Source organism: Gadus macrocephalus, chromosome 13, assembly GCF_031168955.1.
Source record: "Gadus macrocephalus chromosome 13, ASM3116895v1".
Taxonomy (NCBI): domain Eukaryota; kingdom Metazoa; phylum Chordata; class Actinopteri; order Gadiformes; family Gadidae; genus Gadus; species Gadus macrocephalus.
In genome coordinates, this window is record NC_082394.1 from 9,073,156 (window position 1) to 9,090,548 (window position 17,393).

The 17,393-nt window shown below is 42.9% G+C and overlaps 1 protein-coding gene and 1 long non-coding RNA gene across 2 annotated transcripts in view; one reads left to right on the top strand and one right to left on the bottom strand.

Moving 5' to 3' along the window:
* Positions 1–13,238: 13,238 nt before the first annotated feature.
* Positions 13,239–16,945, bottom strand: lsm3 (LSM3 homolog, U6 small nuclear RNA and mRNA degradation associated). The gene is made up of 4 exons (XM_060069499.1): positions 16,861–16,945; positions 15,993–16,103; positions 15,613–15,708; positions 13,239–13,902 (listed from the first exon to the last, which is right to left on the bottom strand). The coding sequence occupies exons 1-4, from the start codon at positions 16,879–16,881 to the stop codon at positions 13,822–13,824; spliced, it is 309 nt and encodes a 102-aa protein (XP_059925482.1). The 5' UTR covers positions 16,882–16,945; the 3' UTR covers positions 13,239–13,821.
* A 102-nt stretch (positions 16,946–17,047) lies between these two features.
* The window catches only part of LOC132470695 (uncharacterized), a 1,530-nt gene continuing 1,184 nt past the window's right edge, over positions 17,048–17,393 (top strand). Inside the window, exon 1 of the long non-coding RNA XR_009528688.1 lies at positions 17,048–17,373. This is a non-coding gene — a long non-coding RNA (uncharacterized LOC132470695). The remainder of the gene's footprint in view (positions 17,374–17,393) is intronic.

Here is a 17,393-nt window from a genome sequence, read left to right on the forward strand (position 1 = left end):
GAGGCAAACACGAATCTGATGGCACACGGAAGTGAGGGACACATAAGGACAAATGACCAAGTGGGTGACCAATCACCCACACACTCACAGGGCCAAGCCAGGCACGCACATTAGGCATGGTGCAGCTTAATAAGGCAACAATGTTTCAGACTTTGAGGAAGTACAAACCATACAAAACTGCAAGGGAGGGGGGGGGAATCAGAGCAGTGTAATGATTCAACGTTCAGTTTCAGCAGTGTCGTGGAGCATTTCGGCTTCAGCATTCACACCGTAATACCTTCAGGGATTGCATTTCTAGTTAATGTGTATTACTTTACTTTATTTTAACATTTTAATAAATCCCCCGGAAATGTAATGTTTATTTGACATTTTGATTAGTTTGACTATCACTTTAAGTATATTGTGGCCTTTAGGGTGCATCGTTTAAGAGCTATTCAACAGCAGATAACCTCCATCTCTGATGCCAATGCCTGCAGGCTACTGTAAGTTAAACAATGTTTGAGGGAGAAAAAGTTAGAGACGGATGAAGAATGATGTCAATGTACGTTTTTCCATGTCAATGCAGTCCTTTGAATCTTGAGCAAGATATACCAACAACATAAAGTATCTCTTGTTCAAGCAACACTTCATGGTCAACCACATAAAGTATCTCTTGAGCAAATTAAAACGTACTGTTGTTGACACGCGCGCACGCACACGCACACACACACACACACACACACACACACACACACACACACACACACACACACACACACACACAAACTTCCCTGACCTCCATAATCATGTGACCAGCGAGGATAGCACAGCAGCTGATTACAGTTAAAGTTGCAGACACAAACAAAGACACAAGCACGCACAATCACACATGGATTCAGATACACTCGCTCTCACACACATCGGAACCCCTATAGACATTTGAACTCCACACATGACACACACAACATACACATACATGTGACGTTAGCATGTGCTGTGCTGCACTCTAGTTATCATGCAAACATATATCCATATACATACACACATTCGTGCTATTCGTGAGTGATGAATTTTCTATTGATGTACACGTGACGATAAACATGAGCTGAGATGACATTGAGGCATTGTGAAGGATGTCTCAAGGCGGTTATTCATCTGAATAACAATCACACGTTGGAATGCATTGCGGCTCTTTTACAACAACAATGAATTGTCGAAAAGCCTATTTCTCATTATGACTATGACTTATGAACATATAATGCATGCATGTTTGACCCCTCCCCACACAAAGATTACAAAACACCCGCACACAAAGAAATGCTGCTGACCATCGTAGAATATAAATACAATTTCCATGTGGTATAAGTGTTTGTTTTCACCACCACTTCTACCAAGAGCAGGTCACAACGACCTTGGGTGAAGCGGAAGGCCATTGAGAGTGGGTCTATTCCTAATAGCAACAACCAGTCACTTAATTATTGTATGAATTCCTGATCCAATCAGCTGTTAGCATTCCAACTTTAAACGTTAATAGATATTCTGATCAAAGATAATCTTGTGCTCCAAACTAGGCTAGCGCTCCAAACTAATCTAGAATCTACGATAATTTTACCTAAAAAGTAATCTAGTCTCCAAAACAATCAGGCGCCGAAAAAAGTCTTTCTGGAGCCAGAAGAGGAAGCGAGTTGTTCTTATAAAAGAGGAAACAGTTGTTAAAGCCCTCTGTCAGTTTTCCGTGCACATTGTTGGTTGCTGTAGATCAAATGTATGTCAATAACTACATGCCTGTAGACTTAAAGCATCCATCCACAACTCCTTCGACCCAGGGAATCATGCTCGATAACCATTTAAGAATACATACTTCACTCCTATTTAATCAGTTTTTTAGTGAGAAAGCAAACGAAAGACATCAGATTGTAGAGGGATGCCAGTCAGCTAGCCAGTCCCCCTCCGGACAATATCGGTCGGGGAGATTGAACCATCGTAACCTTCTCTCCCAGCTCCACTTAAAGCTACCAATATAATTTGTCTTGTAACTTGTTTCAAAAGCATATAATATGTGTGTTTACTTGTTTACAAAAAGTGTAAATGTACAGACTAATTGAAAGTGTATACTCTCACTCACATAGTCTGTCTAACACACAAACACACACTATCTTTCTCATGCATGCGCGCACACACACACAATCTTTCTCATGCGCGCGCACACACACACACACACACACACACACACACACACACACACACACACACACACACACACACCAGTATCTCTCTCATGCATGCACACACAAACACACAACTCCTGCATTACTGAATGCATGAGAGAGGGAGCAACAGAGAGAGAGAGAGACAGAGAGCGAGCCAGGGAGAGATAGACGGAGAGAGCCAGATTGAGAGAGTCATCGACAGTGACAAAGAGATAGAGACAGAGGGAGAGTCATATGACCCTCTCCAACAGAGCCAGAACGAGGACCCAGACCTACGGAATGCGGAACCGACCCCTCTCTGGGACATCAGCGGTTCCCTTGGCGTTAGCGCTTCTGATGTTTCACTCCTGAGAGGCACAGGATACCAGGTTAAGGGCAAGCGGTCCAATCCTCAGGTCAAACTAATGGAATGGTGGTGACGCTATCTAGGGACGTCCACGTAGAGGCCTCGTCGGTTCAGCGAGCACACAGGAAGCTTTTCTGCCTGAACCTCTCTTTGGGCGTCCACGAAGAACTAAGTCCTATCCTAATATAATATTATCGTCCCTTCTCTTCTAGGATTAGTTAAGGTAAGATAGCAAAAAAGTCAAACAAAAGTACGCACAGGACAGTAGCAGAATAAGAAGATAAGAATTTTCCTTTTTCTTCACTTCTCTAAACCACATGTGATAGGATAATCCTCTTCAAGGTTTGATTTCTCCTAATTGATTAAATATTATTTTAGAAATGAATGCATACTTATATTCTTTCTTTTTGAGCATGGCAAATTTAGACACTAGACTGACAGCCATTACTTGAATCTAGAACTAAGTCTTGCTTTTGGAAGACGAATCAGTGTCTTTATCAAATCACATACCAGTTCCAATCAGAGCTATAAGGCCCATGATGAGATGACCACTATCTTATCTTGGGCGGAGGGGACCTTGCATCATTCTTTCCTTTGGGTCGTTGGGGTGGATCCGCCTGTGAATATTCAAAAAGAAACTCGGAGAAACGCTGCTATGGTCCATAGATCTGTATGACATCATCAGTAATATGCTAATTCTATATTGAATTAGCTTATTAGCTCAATAAAAACGCAAATGGATGCACAATTCGCCTTTTCATTCGTTTTTTTCTCCACTTTTTCTATATTTACTGGTCACCTATGGAGAGTTTGTGTCTGTGTGAGTGTGTCACCAAACTGCAGCACTTTAGAAATGGGTTAACAAATATCTACCAGAGTCGCCCAGAAGGTAGTGTTTGGCGTAGCCAGGAAGAGTGTAGGGACCTGGCTCTGAGCCCTTAAACGTGCTGGTGTCTTTCTAACCCTTGATCAGCAGGGTAACTGGAGGGGCAGATGGGGGTTCAGATTGTCTTCTAACTATATCTGCAGAAGTCATGGGATATTTTGCATTGGGGAGAAAGAGGCAGGATTATTTTTCCTGGACATTCGCTTTTTAACAATGTTGTTTTGTTTTTAAATTTCTATTGCAGGCATAGTCTGTGGTAGATAGTTCTGTCCATGGTGAAAAACACATTGTGAGCCTTCAGTGTAGGTGTTGCCAAAGTTTTCCAATGGAGTATTGAAGCCCACCCTCTGGAAGCGGAGTCAATGAGATCACTGCTTCCTTTGATGTTATAAATCCAAAACGCAACGGCTTTCGTAATTTCTAAACCCAAATACATGTTTTATGAGTTTTAAGAGCCGAAATCTCGTCTGTTGGCTGGCTGGCTATATTCTAAACGTCCAACCTTGCGTCCAACGCATTGCTGTTTGCCCTTTTGGCATGTGTTTAAGTTTGAATGTGAACAAAGTTCCAAGTTCGGAGTTCCCGACTGGAGCACCCGAGTGTTGCGAGGAGGGAGGGAGTGGTTGCTGCCTGGTGGTTGATGCAGCTCATTCATAACGGACCTAACCTCTGACCCCCGGCTCAGGCGGAGCAGCAAAAGGAGCAGAGATTCCAGACGACATGTTGTGTTTGGGTGTTGTTGTAATTCACATTCAGCAACAGATTAGATTGGGATCAGATAAAGAACACAAATAGTGTCACAACTTGTATTGTTGAGACAAAGTGTGTTTTCGTGTGTGCGTTGGTTCTGTGTCTCATTCTGCTGTCTACCAGTGTGGGTGCTGTAGGCAGGATCCGATCATTCAGACGTTCACCGTGCACAAAGGAGACACAAAGAGATAAAGGAAGGAGAGCAATTGGAAGGTGATCTCTCTCCAGTCTTTAAGTATATGAATAAGAGAAGACAGCAGAGAGAGTGAAACCAGGGTTCACCTTACATAAACACACACACACACACACACACACACAGATCTGGAGGAATACGTTTGTTCTAACCATTTTGCCCTTTCTTTTGTACGTAAAAGTACAATTTTGGTTTTCTTCCCAGTTATTCTTTCAACATATATAAACATATTCACACATCCTTTATCATATAACATATTATTATATTTGTTATCATGCACAAATCAAATCAGCTTTTGTGCAATATGATAGAGATACAACGGGAGAGAGGATAAGCAAGCAAAAGACCTGTGATCAGAATGTATGATATGATTGTAACACGAGTTGCTTCTCTGTGTGGTTCTGTGGTGTTCCAGCTGAGAGTAGCGTCCATGAAAACACCAGCAGCCCGGTTGGAATAACGAGATGTTTGGTTAAATATTGAATATACCTGCGGCAGGGTTTATGTCAACACACAGCTCTACAGGGAAGTTATGTTTCACTGGCTATTTGACTCTATTGCATGTGTGTGTGTCTGTGTGTGTGTGTGTGTGTGTGTGTGTGTGTGTGTGTGTGTGTGTGTGTGTGTGTGTGTGCGTGAGAGAGAGCGAGAGATGAAGAATAGGGAAGCTAACTACGATTATTGCATTGAACAATGAATGTACTCAACTAGAATTATTTCCACATGCCAAGTTGTGCAATAACAAGTGGTTTTCATATGTCGTAAGTAATAAGGGCATGTATTTCCTTGTTGTCAAAGAGCTGCCATGCATTCCAACGTGTGATTGTTATTCAGATGAATAACCGCCTTGAGACATCCTTCACAATGTCACATGCCTCAATGCCATCTCAGGTCATGTTTATTGTCACAATCAATAGAAAATACATCACTTACGAATGGCAATTCAATGCTTTAATGCAGGCTTCCTGAAGTAAAACATTGAATAAAAAATGAGGACTATTTACAAGGAAAATATATAAGCTTATATGTAATATATATATATATATATATATATATATATATATATATATATTATAGGCTTACACATGTGTGTGTGTGTGTGTGTGTGTGTGTTAAATGCTCTTTAAATGTTGGCCCATACATTTGTAGAGTAACTCGACAGAGTCCAAACTCTTCTGATGCGTGCTCCCTCAACGGTGAAGCGAGCTACATAGCTACCTAGCTCCCTAGAAGATGATGGAGGCGCCCAAGGAAAGTGTAGAGAGACACTTAGCAATCATGAATGTTGGTTTCGAAAATAGACTGATTAACAAGGTTAAAAGATAGAAAAAAATCTGAACGGAAGGATTTTCTCAGATCATGATATTATTTGCTTTACTTCCAACCGGATTTGGCAAGAGCAAAGAGAGCATGGATGTCACTATGTTTTTTGTCTTTTTAAGAACACAATTCAGGGGCCAAATTTTGTAATATATTGATGCCCAGCCAAGACTGATATTCAGACTGATATTCACCTTTGCGGAATGAAAAGGGGAATATCTAGATGGTCCCATGAGAAACATCCAGCACATGTCGTAAGCTGACTCTGCTGTTCTTTGTATCTGTCTTGTGTTGCGCTGAAAAACATGAGTTTTGCTCATGTCTTTTAGCTTTTGTCATTTAATTGTATTTATTTTAAAGTTAGAACGCATTTCGTTGAGCTGTACGATCTCTGTGTCTCTCAGCTGTATCTCGGACCCTAGATTGAGATCCAAGCCGAGCTTGACCGGGATAAACGGACTACATTGACTTCCCGCGTGAACTCGAGATGGGGACGACGACTGTGTAATTCGTGTCCTGTGTACCCTTACATCACTCACTAAGTCCTTGTACCCTTGCATCACTCACTAATACTTAGCTCATCGCTGCACTTGCACAATGTCCATTGATGTCCATCTCTTTAACAACATTCAGTGATGCTCGTTATTTTATATCAGTCCCGCTGCCTCCGTTATGAAAAAAAGCCAACGTGTCTGTTCTATGTGCATCCAAACACAGCAAATCCCCTTTTAAGGGCCACACAGAGAGCACAGATCATCGTCGACGGGGGAATATAAGCCCTAGATTTGAGCTTGATGTGTTTCCACAGCCCATAATGATCATGTCCTGGCCTTCTGTGCTAGCAACAAGATGAAAACCAGGAGGAAAACGTTCTTTCAGCCTCTGGGGAGATGATGAGTCCAAGTCTATCTCTCTGGGAGCTTATCTGAAGTTTTCCTCAGCGAGAGGTGTGATCCTGAATTCACAAATACATCACATATATGCCGGCTATAAACCGACACATCCCATTATGAAAACATAAGCTACTAATCCCTAAAAGGGAAACAAGATTCCACCACCTACACCTGTGACGCGGAGATAAGCAGGCACACACCACACGCAGGTACAGAATACATAAAGGGAGCATCCAGCCCTATGCAAAACTGTGGTGTGCTGACTGTACTGATTTTACATTTATCAGTTATTAGTTAATTAAAATATGAAGCTTCATTGACAGTCAACCGTCAACCGTAGCGCTTGTTAAATTATGGAACATATATCCCTCATTGGTTAAAATGGAGAGCTGTCTAAATTCCATACACAATACTTATTCTACTTACTCGGAATTTGATCACATGGGTCCTTTCTAAAGAATTTATTTCATAATTATTATTAGCTGGGCTAGTAGTAAATCATGAAAATGCTTTGAACAGCTAGTGAACACTGCTCATCCTTATTTGAAGTACTGTTGTTGGCTGATATACGACAACAAAGTGGGAGTCAGAGCTGAAATGTGTGGCCTTGGAATGCCCAGACATGATATGAAGATGTAAAACCAAACGGACACTAACTTGCTAACCTCCAACGTCTGCATGGGACAGCGTCTCCGAGCCCACTGATGCTGGGAAACAAATGGGTCCCCACACAACCTCACTGCCTGTTACCGGGCAAGATCTGCTCTGTCTGTGTGTGAACAATCCAATGTTTATTGGAGATTATGAAGTGAGACGTTGAGTCATAAGGAGCACATCCTCCTTTCAACTAGCTCTGCTTTTGGCATGATTGGGACTGTGCACAGAGGGCTCCAATCCTACCCCTCTGGTAGGTCCTACAGGGTGGAGTTGGGTTAGGAGGTTTGCCACACTGGAGGAAACCGGTGTGGCTCTGTGCCCCTCCTCCTCTTATTATATACCATTTCTCCATGGGGTCAATGATTGAGGCCTGTAGCTTCTCCAAATCACTGTCATGCCGATGATACCCAGGTCTAGCATCCTTTATCCTCAGACGACGTGACCCCTGAACTACTTCAAATCATCTCAGCACCGGGGCGCCCCGGTGGCTCACTGGGTAGAGTGTGTACCATTAAGATCCAGTACTTACCGCAGCGACCCGGGTTCGCTAACCTTGACTAAAAGCCTCCTGCTGACCCTAACCTTGGGCTACTACAACTCTCTACTGGCTAACCCCTAACCCTAGACTACTGCAACACTCTACTCACTAACCCTAAGCTTGGACTACTGCAATGCTCTACTGGCAAACCCTAACCCTGGACGACTGCAACGCTCTACTCGCTAGCCCTAACCTTGGATTACTGCCACACCCCTCTCGTTAGCCCTCACCTTGGACTATGGCAACACTCTACTGGCTAACCCTAACCCTAGATCACTGCAATGCCCTACGGTCTCCCAGCATACACTGCTGCACAGGATTCCAGAATGCAGCGGCAGCCTTGTGTTCATTCAACCAAAGTGAGCCCATGTCACGCCACGCTACATCTCCCTGTCGCGTCTCCGCATGACCAATCGTCGCTTCCCTTCACTTCCCAAAAAAACATGTTTTCCACGCGGGGATTGCTCACCCATCAGTAATCATGTCAGTTTAATCATCATGGGGACATTGTCCTCATGGGCCCGGGACACAAAGCTTTAAAGGGGACGGTTGGATGGGGCGGGGTAGGTGGAGGACCCACCTTGTAATGCTCATTCCTGGGAGACAATGGGAGCAACGTCCCCCTGCCCGGGGTCACAGCTGGGGGGTCAACGGTATGCTCTTCAGACATGTTTTGGGCAGTGCAGGATCTATTGGAATTTTCTATTTACTTTGCTTCATTAGGGTAAGCAACTCAACCGTCTGTTTCAGGTGATTATTTTGTTCTGGTGGAAGTGTGTGTGTGTGTGTGTGTGTGTGTGTGTGTGGGGGGGGTCCTTGTGCAAAGCAAGCAAAGTAATAGTTATAGTAATTATATTTATAGAAACTATATAGTCATTTATTTAGTTTTTTTAACTGTGGTTCACAACAATTGGGAATCTGACGTTGACGTCACACTGTGCAGAACGCTAGGGTAAAAGCGCCCATTTCGGAGTCGCTGTCACTGGTGGTCTATCGGTTCCGTCTCACAAGATGCAACCGGTGTGACGTAACTTCCCTTCTCTGACTCATTACCATCAAACCCCTTGGAAGTGAAAGCTAACATGGCAATCTAACTCAGATCGCAATCGCAGGTTCCAGGATGTCCTGTAAAACAGGCGGGAGGTCCTAATATCCGCCCAACCAGAGCTGAAGAGCAGAGAGCAGCATCATCCAGGAAGATCTGATGAAAGACATACGACTGACATCTCAGCGTGCCTCATTTCCTCTTAAACAACAGCACTATGATTGGAGGATGAGGGGTCTGCTTCGGGTACGAATGACATCACAAATGCTAAGAATATTGCGAGGACCCCTGCTACGGCAATATCCTGATGTCGCTCATCCTAAAGGAACGATGCGGCGCCCCTCTTGTGTGTAGTCGACACTCATATCCTACCTCGCTTGGCTACACCTTTTCATTTTAACTGTCCTGGAGCCTGCAGATTCACATATGGGCGTGTGTAAGATATAAAACCAAACACACACACATATTCCATTCATGTTTCTGACGTTGACGGTGGCCTGCAGGCAAGCTTGCTGGGAAAGACATACAATACATATTCATACACACATGTACAGACCCGCCCATATAGATGTCTGATTACAGACATAAACCAAGTCATAACCTATACACGTACACACTCATGCATACAGGCCTAGAACACACAGCCATACACACAGCTTCATGCACAGACAGGTGCGGGTTCAGTATTAATGCGGTCGCATACATACACACGTTCACAACCACGAGTCCCTGTGAGTCACATATATCCATCGGCTGAATGAACATACATGTTACGTAAGCAGGCACATTTAAGCAGACACACAAATACATTTCTATACACAGATAGGCAGGAAAATACACATGCACACACAAACACACACACATGCATGCAAAACCGACACATTAAATGTCCCATGGTATGAACAATTTTAGTAGCTAGAAATGGCGCTAGGTGTAAAACAAGCACTATATCCTGCTTCGCCTTTGAAAAATGAAAGCTCAGACTCTCCGATTTCGAATTTGTTCAAAAGTTACCTCCCCTTTCACTTCCTTGCCCACCAAGAGAATTTAGCCTGCCAATGAGACAATGAGCTACGACCTGTGTGAACGCCACGTGTGTGTGTGTGTGTGTGCGTGAATACACACACTGTAATGCTAGTGTTCTTTGTTATTTGGATAACCGTTCTGGTGTTGGTGTTATGGCGCATACCACGTCGGGGCCTCTGACGTCTCTGGTAATTCCACAATGAGACTCGTAGTGGGGGTTATCTCAGCCATGTTTGAGCCAAGGAATTGGGGGAAAAGGAACTTTGGCTTTGACTCCCTGAAGTACATGAACGGCGACATGGAGGAGAAGGGGATTGTTGCACGCGATCGTCTCCCACTGGAGCCCTGCTGCCGCGAGGTAGCGGCAGCGGGGCTCCACCGCCGTTGGGAGGTGGTGCCTCCGTGCTGCCCGCTGCCGAGGGGGTGGTGCCTTGGCACAGCCCGCTGCTGAGGCGGTGGTGCCTCGGCGCAGCCCGCTGCCGAGGCAGTGGACAATCGCGGGCAACACTCCCGCAGGAGCACCCGGAGTGTTCTAGCATATTTGCAGAACAAGGCCAAATGGTGTGTTCGCCTCGCCATTGCGATACATCTAATGTAAACACGAGCGCATGATACCGTGGCCGCAAGCTGCTCAGGGCCACACCCCCACCCTCCACCTTGACCCGCCTCTTAAAAATGGCACGTTTGTGGAAAGCTCATTGTGGGACTGGCTCGTAGTGGCTGTAATTCTGCACCAAGGCTGAATTTCTTGAACATCTTCTAGTACTGTATTAGGGGCCCACTAACACCTATATGTAAGCATCCATAAAGTAACATGCCATGGGAGCTTTAATATGTACACACACTTTAGGTGTACTGGGCTGGTCCAAGTGTCCACCAGCAGACAACCCAACATAATATAATACTAATACTATGATTCATAATTAGAGACGTCAATTTAAGGAGATATATAGTACATTGAGAGGATCTTGATTCAACATTCATGCCATATTGGCTCAACATGGATGGTAATCGTAGAGTCAATACAAATCGTAGTTTTCTTGTTAATCGTAGTTTGGAAAGCACAAAATGCACACAATACCTTTGTCGGATGTGTGTGATGATTTGGGTAAGGATATGTGTAACAAAAGCCTACACAGGTGCAGGATAAAAGTGCACACAAGGACAGAAGTTCATACATAGTTTTAGCAGCAGAGTAGTCAGTGTGTATATACACATCACAAAATGTACTTATTTTATCCGAAATATCGAAGCAAAACTGCGGATGTCGTTATTCTGACAAATGACCAACATCAAACCCACAATTAGACAAGCCTGACCTGTATGCAAATCCAAATAAATGGTGGGAGCTGCGGGAAAAAAAGCCCAATAATCATTTCTAAACAAATAATTTCTATAACATGAAATCATATTATAAATGATAAATGTTATATACATATATTTATACACAAACATAATTTTTACTCCACAAATATCCTCAACCCTTGATTAAAAACAAATCCGATCCAAAGGCCAATGCGGCATATTTGTGTATAGATAGCCGTGTTCCCATTGCAGGAACGTTGCGCCAAGTCCCTGTTCGAGGGGTAGGACTTCCCATGTAAAATGACCTGAATTTGCCTGATTTGATCTATACACCGCGGTGGAAAACTTGTAATGGACTGAAGTAGGGTTGCCACGGTATACGGTATTACCGGTGTTACCGGTGTTGAGGCCAACACCGATTAATCGGTGTTGCACACCGGCAACACCACGTTTATTTTTTTCAGTAATAAAAAACAAATTCAGTAAAAATTAATAATAGTTATAAAGAAAATTTAAATGTGTAGAATAGGCCGCAGTTCTGCTCTGTGCGGAAGAGAATTGGCGTGCCGAGAAATGGCGCGCTTCCTTTTAAGACCGGTAACCATAGCAACGCCGGTAAACAAACCCTGCGGAGCCCAATCCCTACGTGAGCTCCCCGCGCTACGGCCAACCGGAGGCGCACAGAGCTTTTGGCCGTGATATTATGATAGATAAAATTATATTATACTATTATACATAGAACCTTATAAGACGCCGAGAATTGGCGAGTGTGAGAGGAGAGGTGACGGAGAAGATGGCGGTTGACCTAGTTTCAAAGTTAATACCGTTTATACCGGTAATACCGGTGTTGACACGAGCGTATTACTCGGTGTGAAAATGTCCACACCGCGGCAACCTTAGACTGAAGGAACCTTTAAGTCCCTTGAAATGTAGTTCCTAGGACCATAATCTCTGGGTAATTTTGGAGCTAACAAACTCACTCTTCAATTCACTTGTTTGTTGCGGCGTATTGCTTTTTTACGCCATCAGGTGCCGCCAGAGGACGACGGGAAGGTCTTCAAGATCCCCACTTTAAGTTGTCAATACATCAATCCAACTTATGGAGCACACCTATAGATCTTTTTTTTTTCCCAAGCTTCTATTAGCACCCCACGTAAGCATCATTGTAAATCGCATGTAGTCATCTACTGGTGGACAGTGGGAGCTGATCAGCAAAACATGACTATGGTGCAGCCCTGAGCTGCCCAACTGGAGGAATTGGAACAGCTGAATCCACTGCGATAACAGAGTCTCAGAGGGAGGTGTGAACGACCTCATATTCACATCTCCTAGAAGAGGGTGACTTTGTGATTGGCTGAGAGCGGTTCTTCCGTCGACCGGCCAGACCACGTGCTCGCTGCATTCGTATGGAATACAAGTGCATGGCAGAGGTGTGAAATACAACCCATGTTTATCACAAGGCTGAGAGAAATGTTTGAGCGACACCTGCCATGCGGTGTATAATCGGGTTGCTGATATAAGACACAGCATATTAAGACATGCAAGGAATTAGTCCTACATATGGAGCTGCGCCGAGCCTATTGTTATATGTAAGTTGCCTTACATCTAAGCACAATGCTGACTAGTGACAAACATCTGGTGCCACAATTTGTACATTATTAATGCTGGGCTAGAGCCTCAGAATCAGCCGGATCAGAGTCTGTTGGTTGGTTTCACTGGCTGAAATTGACACTAACTTTCATGCAAAACATTCAAATTAACCACATGGGTTTAGGCAGCGGCCTCTTGACTCTGAACCAGACGGTGTATGCCCTGAACTTGCTTGAAAAATAAGGTTCACATTGCCATCTAGTGGTGATCTAGCAGAGGTCAGATGGAGATTTAAGGTTGGTGCCTTCTATGGGTAGGTTGGTAGGTTGATCCATCCGTCATTCACATCAACTTAGAAAAAAGGCCTTGTAAGGGCTAATCAACATCACACCTGGCAGTAAAAAGCGGCCACCTTAAACATTTGTTCACATGCTACCAAGGTAACCAGGCTTTGGAAGTCAGTTTGGTTTGAAGGATGAGGAAAAACTGGAAACAGGCACTTCTTTTTCAAAATCATTTAAGTTTACTCAAGTGCAAAGGCAAAAAACGGACAGCATAACATAAAAACGTTTCATCAACATTTTTACTCAACTAAATTGTTTAATCTTGAAATAACTCCCAAAATAATAACCAGAAATCATGCACTTCATTGTAGGTTTTGGTTAACAAAGTAAATATTGGAATCCCTCATGTAATTGAGCTCTTAACATTGTTTGCTACAGGCTAACAAAGGCTTATCAAGCCTAACTGAGGATAACTAAAAAGCGAGAAATCGCTCCGCGCCCCGTTTGGTTCATCGTGACAGATGTTTCTCAGCAGAAACTGCAAATTAATTTGCTCTCAAATCCACCTGGAGGATTTGGCATGACTGACTAATAAAAAAACACATTAAGAATAACTATTCTTCAGAATGGAAGAATTGATTTAAACTGTCCTAAAAAATTAAAAAACACAACAAAACCAAGTTGACATGTTTTTCTACCTCCCCCCGTGGTAGAGATAACCCTGCCTCGACAGTCTTCGACTGGTCAGGTCAGCGAGGTCACGACCCCCCGTTGGTTCAGAGTGACCAGGAAGTGGCTGTTAGCCCACCCTGAGGGGCGGAGCTACAAGAACCACACCGTCTCCTCTGACAAACAACATGGGGATGTTCCTCTTGGTGGACTACAGCAGGGAGACGGGAGCAGAAGGAAAACCACATCAATAACCTAGGTCATGTTAGTCAGGAGTACATTGTTTTTATCGTTTTATTTTCCTTTACGAACGTAAATATGCTGAAACCTTTGTCTGTGAATTGTGCTACATAAATCAATGTGATGACTCCCTTACACTAAGGGGACATTTCAGAAGGAACTGCTTTTAGAGGGCTACTAAACCTACCAACCATCCCAGTGGACTTACCAACCAGTAGATTGATATATCCATTGATCATACATCTGAGTGGACTCTCCCACTTTTAATAGCTTCTGATGCCTCATAGCATGAGGCATCCCCCCCACACCCCTCTTAAGGCGAGACAAGGCAGGAGAGTATGATTTTTTTTTAACTTACAGATATCTTTATGAAACTTTACCGGTTGATTAGCCACATGATTAGAAGAAGAAAATGCATTGAAAGTTTTCTGTAATTGTATGTTAAGATATGCTAATTAGGCTATATCTAATAAAATATGCGCAAATATGCATACATTTTGAAACGAAGAATCGGACCATTGGAAAAAGCCAGGCTCAAAATATTTTTTTCATGTTGTTGCTATATTAAATAGAAAAATATTTACAAAGGGGATTATGGATATCTCCTTTCGTTATCCAGTTAATCAGAAAATACTGCCAATGCCTTAAAAAAATGTATTGCTGCCCTATTTTTATGCATAAAATGTCATGTAAATCAGGCCAAGAATGATATATCAACAAATCCCACTGTAAAAATCTTCATATAATAGCTGAGAATAAGATTCTAAAGTTTGGTGCATGTAGGTGCAACAGAAGTGGAGATTCCTTGCTTGGCGTGTGAGGAAAAACTCATTTTGAGAAAACAGCCTTTAAAGATTCTTATGGCAAAAGCCAACCAAGCTTGAGAGCATACCACGTGATACATTCGAACCAATCGTCCGGTCGGAAATCGAGTCCAGCCAATCAGATATCAGTTTTATGTTGTGCAGCAGATCGAGTGCTTTCCAATGATACCACGGAACACATATGACAGAGACCGGCTGTAATTTGAAACGGTGCGTAATAAAGCAAACGTTTGGTGAATCTTCTGTAAAATTCAGAGGCGCAAGTTGACAAACTATAATAAAACAAACACCTAAATGTTTCGTTTTTACTTTTTTTTTTCTTTTGTGCGAAACATTACATGTTTATGGTGCAAAATAGCCCAAAATATCAAAATTGACCAGTGACTGAAAAATCGATGATTTTGCCTGCCGTGTCTCGCCTTAAGCACTTATTGCATGTTCCACGTCCTGGCACTGAATGCATATTGTACATCCTTGCATTTAAAAATGGTACTTAGCATTTTGTAGCATCTTAACCTCGCTATCTTTGTTGTATACAGGAAATGTAAAACTAACAGTTGTTAGTGACTGCACTTAGTTCTATGAACGTCCTTACTGTACCGACAGCAATGTATTGTTTCTCTTGTGTACAAATGTACTTATTGCAAGTTGATTTGGATAGAATCGTCTGCTTATTGCCCTAAATGTAAAAATAAAAATGTCCTAAATGTAGAATTGGGGCCCATAAGGCAGGATAAATAGTAAACCACACTTGCCCCCTCCATCCAAACAACCCCTCTTGGAAGACTACACGTTTCTGTGTCTTGTATGTCCTTTGTACAGCCCTTTTACGTCCCTCACCAGGACTCAACCAGTACCTTGTACAGCTCCTCGTACGTCTCCTCGTCGATCTCCACCGTTGTCACCGTCTCCTCCACAGCCCCCAGGATCATGTTTAGGTGCTGGTCGTATGCCTGGAACACAAAAACACATTCACACTTGAGCTGGGATAGTGGGAGCTCAGGCCTAGACCACACTAGGGCTGGTTCGGATAGGACTCGTGGACAGGGAATTTGGGTGTGGAGTTAGCAACTGGGTGTGAAAGTATGAATGTATATAACAATGTAAATTTAAACCTTATTTTGTTCACAGAAAATGCACAGGTTGGGCTTGTTCTTTCGGACCTGATCTAAGCTCTTCAATGGATTAATGAGTAAACATTTGGTCGATAACAAAGTGAATATTTGTGCATGCTCACATGCAGTCTGCCGCGGAGCTCCCGATCGTTCCTCATCTTGACGTAGATCCTCTCGTCCAGACTGAGCCTGATCAGGTCCAGGGGCTCCTCCACCGTGTTGGTGGTCTGTTGCTGTGACACACACACACGGTTTAAAGTAAAAAATAAGTACATTCATATTAGAATTGACAGTATGCTCTTGTATTATACACTATATAGTCAGTATATACAATAGCATAGTGTATGGTATTAAATTCAGCCAGTATATAACAAATAACGAGTTTTTAAGTTGATTTTTGCGGTGGAAACTCATGCACTCATGTGGTCACTGTTAACACGGAGGATGGCTGGCGAAGAAAATGTTTTTTGTAACCACCTTCCAATATCGAATAGTTTGAAAGTGCATGCGTCCTCGGTATTGTAAGTGGTTCAACAAAAGTATAGTTCGGTCCCTAGCCCACCACGGAGGAATATGTGACCACATAATGTATATTGTGTGTACACATGCTGGGCTCGGTGGAACCAGAAGAACACTACTATTACAGGGAAACGGACAACAACCACAGCGCTAGTAACAAATTACACAAAGCAGCAGCCTAGTTATTAAGTTATTAACATAGATAGTTTGCCTTTGCATAATGCTTAGAAGATGGACCACAACAAAACGAACCACGATTGGTGTCACTACTACATGCTACATCGGTTGCTACTTGATGCTAACTGAGTAAGTCCTGTTATTCGCCTTAGAAGACTACCAATGGGAAATAGTCCAACCGATCAGTGTGCCTCAATTTAGTGCATATTGAGAGTAGGTTAATTGAGAAATATTCATTTACAATATGCGGTAAAATGATTGCGATATAAAGTGTGTAAACGTGCAAACACTCACAGGTTCGACTTCATCCGCCATTTCTACCACGTGACTCGGAAGACATCAGGTTGCCAGATCCATCAGATATACGTATTCTAATTTACCTAAAAGGCCACGCGTTCGTTTTATTCAACAATGCTTTTTTTTTTTTTTCAATTTAGGTTTTCTCTTAACGCATTCATCTATTAACATTTTTGTAATTTAGCTTAATTTTAATGCACAGTTTGTAAACGTGTTATAAATAAATTGAACTGTTCATGTCTGGACAGGGATATACCTACTTAATTAATCCACGTCGATCACTAAAGAAAGAGTTAATGTGAATTAAATTATTGTTGAGAATTAATTCGGAAATGCATTCATTTGAGAGATGCTTTTGTATCGATCTGACTGCACGGGATGATACAGCCTTTAGAGCGGAGGATGTCGCCCTAACCTGGCAACTTGGATTGAAAGATCGAGTACCACTCTCTCCTCTTCTTTCCATCTCCTCTAGTTCAGCCAACTGGACGGTCGCTATTGTTTCACAACGTAAGTTATACCGAAGCTCA

Bases quoted from the DNA above. Each gene is read 5' to 3' on its own strand.
- lsm3 (XM_060069499.1), bottom strand. From the start codon at position 16,881: ATGGCGGATGAAGTCGAACCT. The intron at 16,104-16,860 runs GTGAGTGTTTGC...TGTGTGTCACAG, and splicing joins TGGCGGATGAAGTCGAACCT to CAACAGACCACCAACACGGT. The intron at 13,903-15,612 runs GTACTGGTTGAG...TCCCTGCTGTAG, and splicing joins CGTACGAGGAGCTGTACAAG to TCCACCAAGAGGAACATCCC.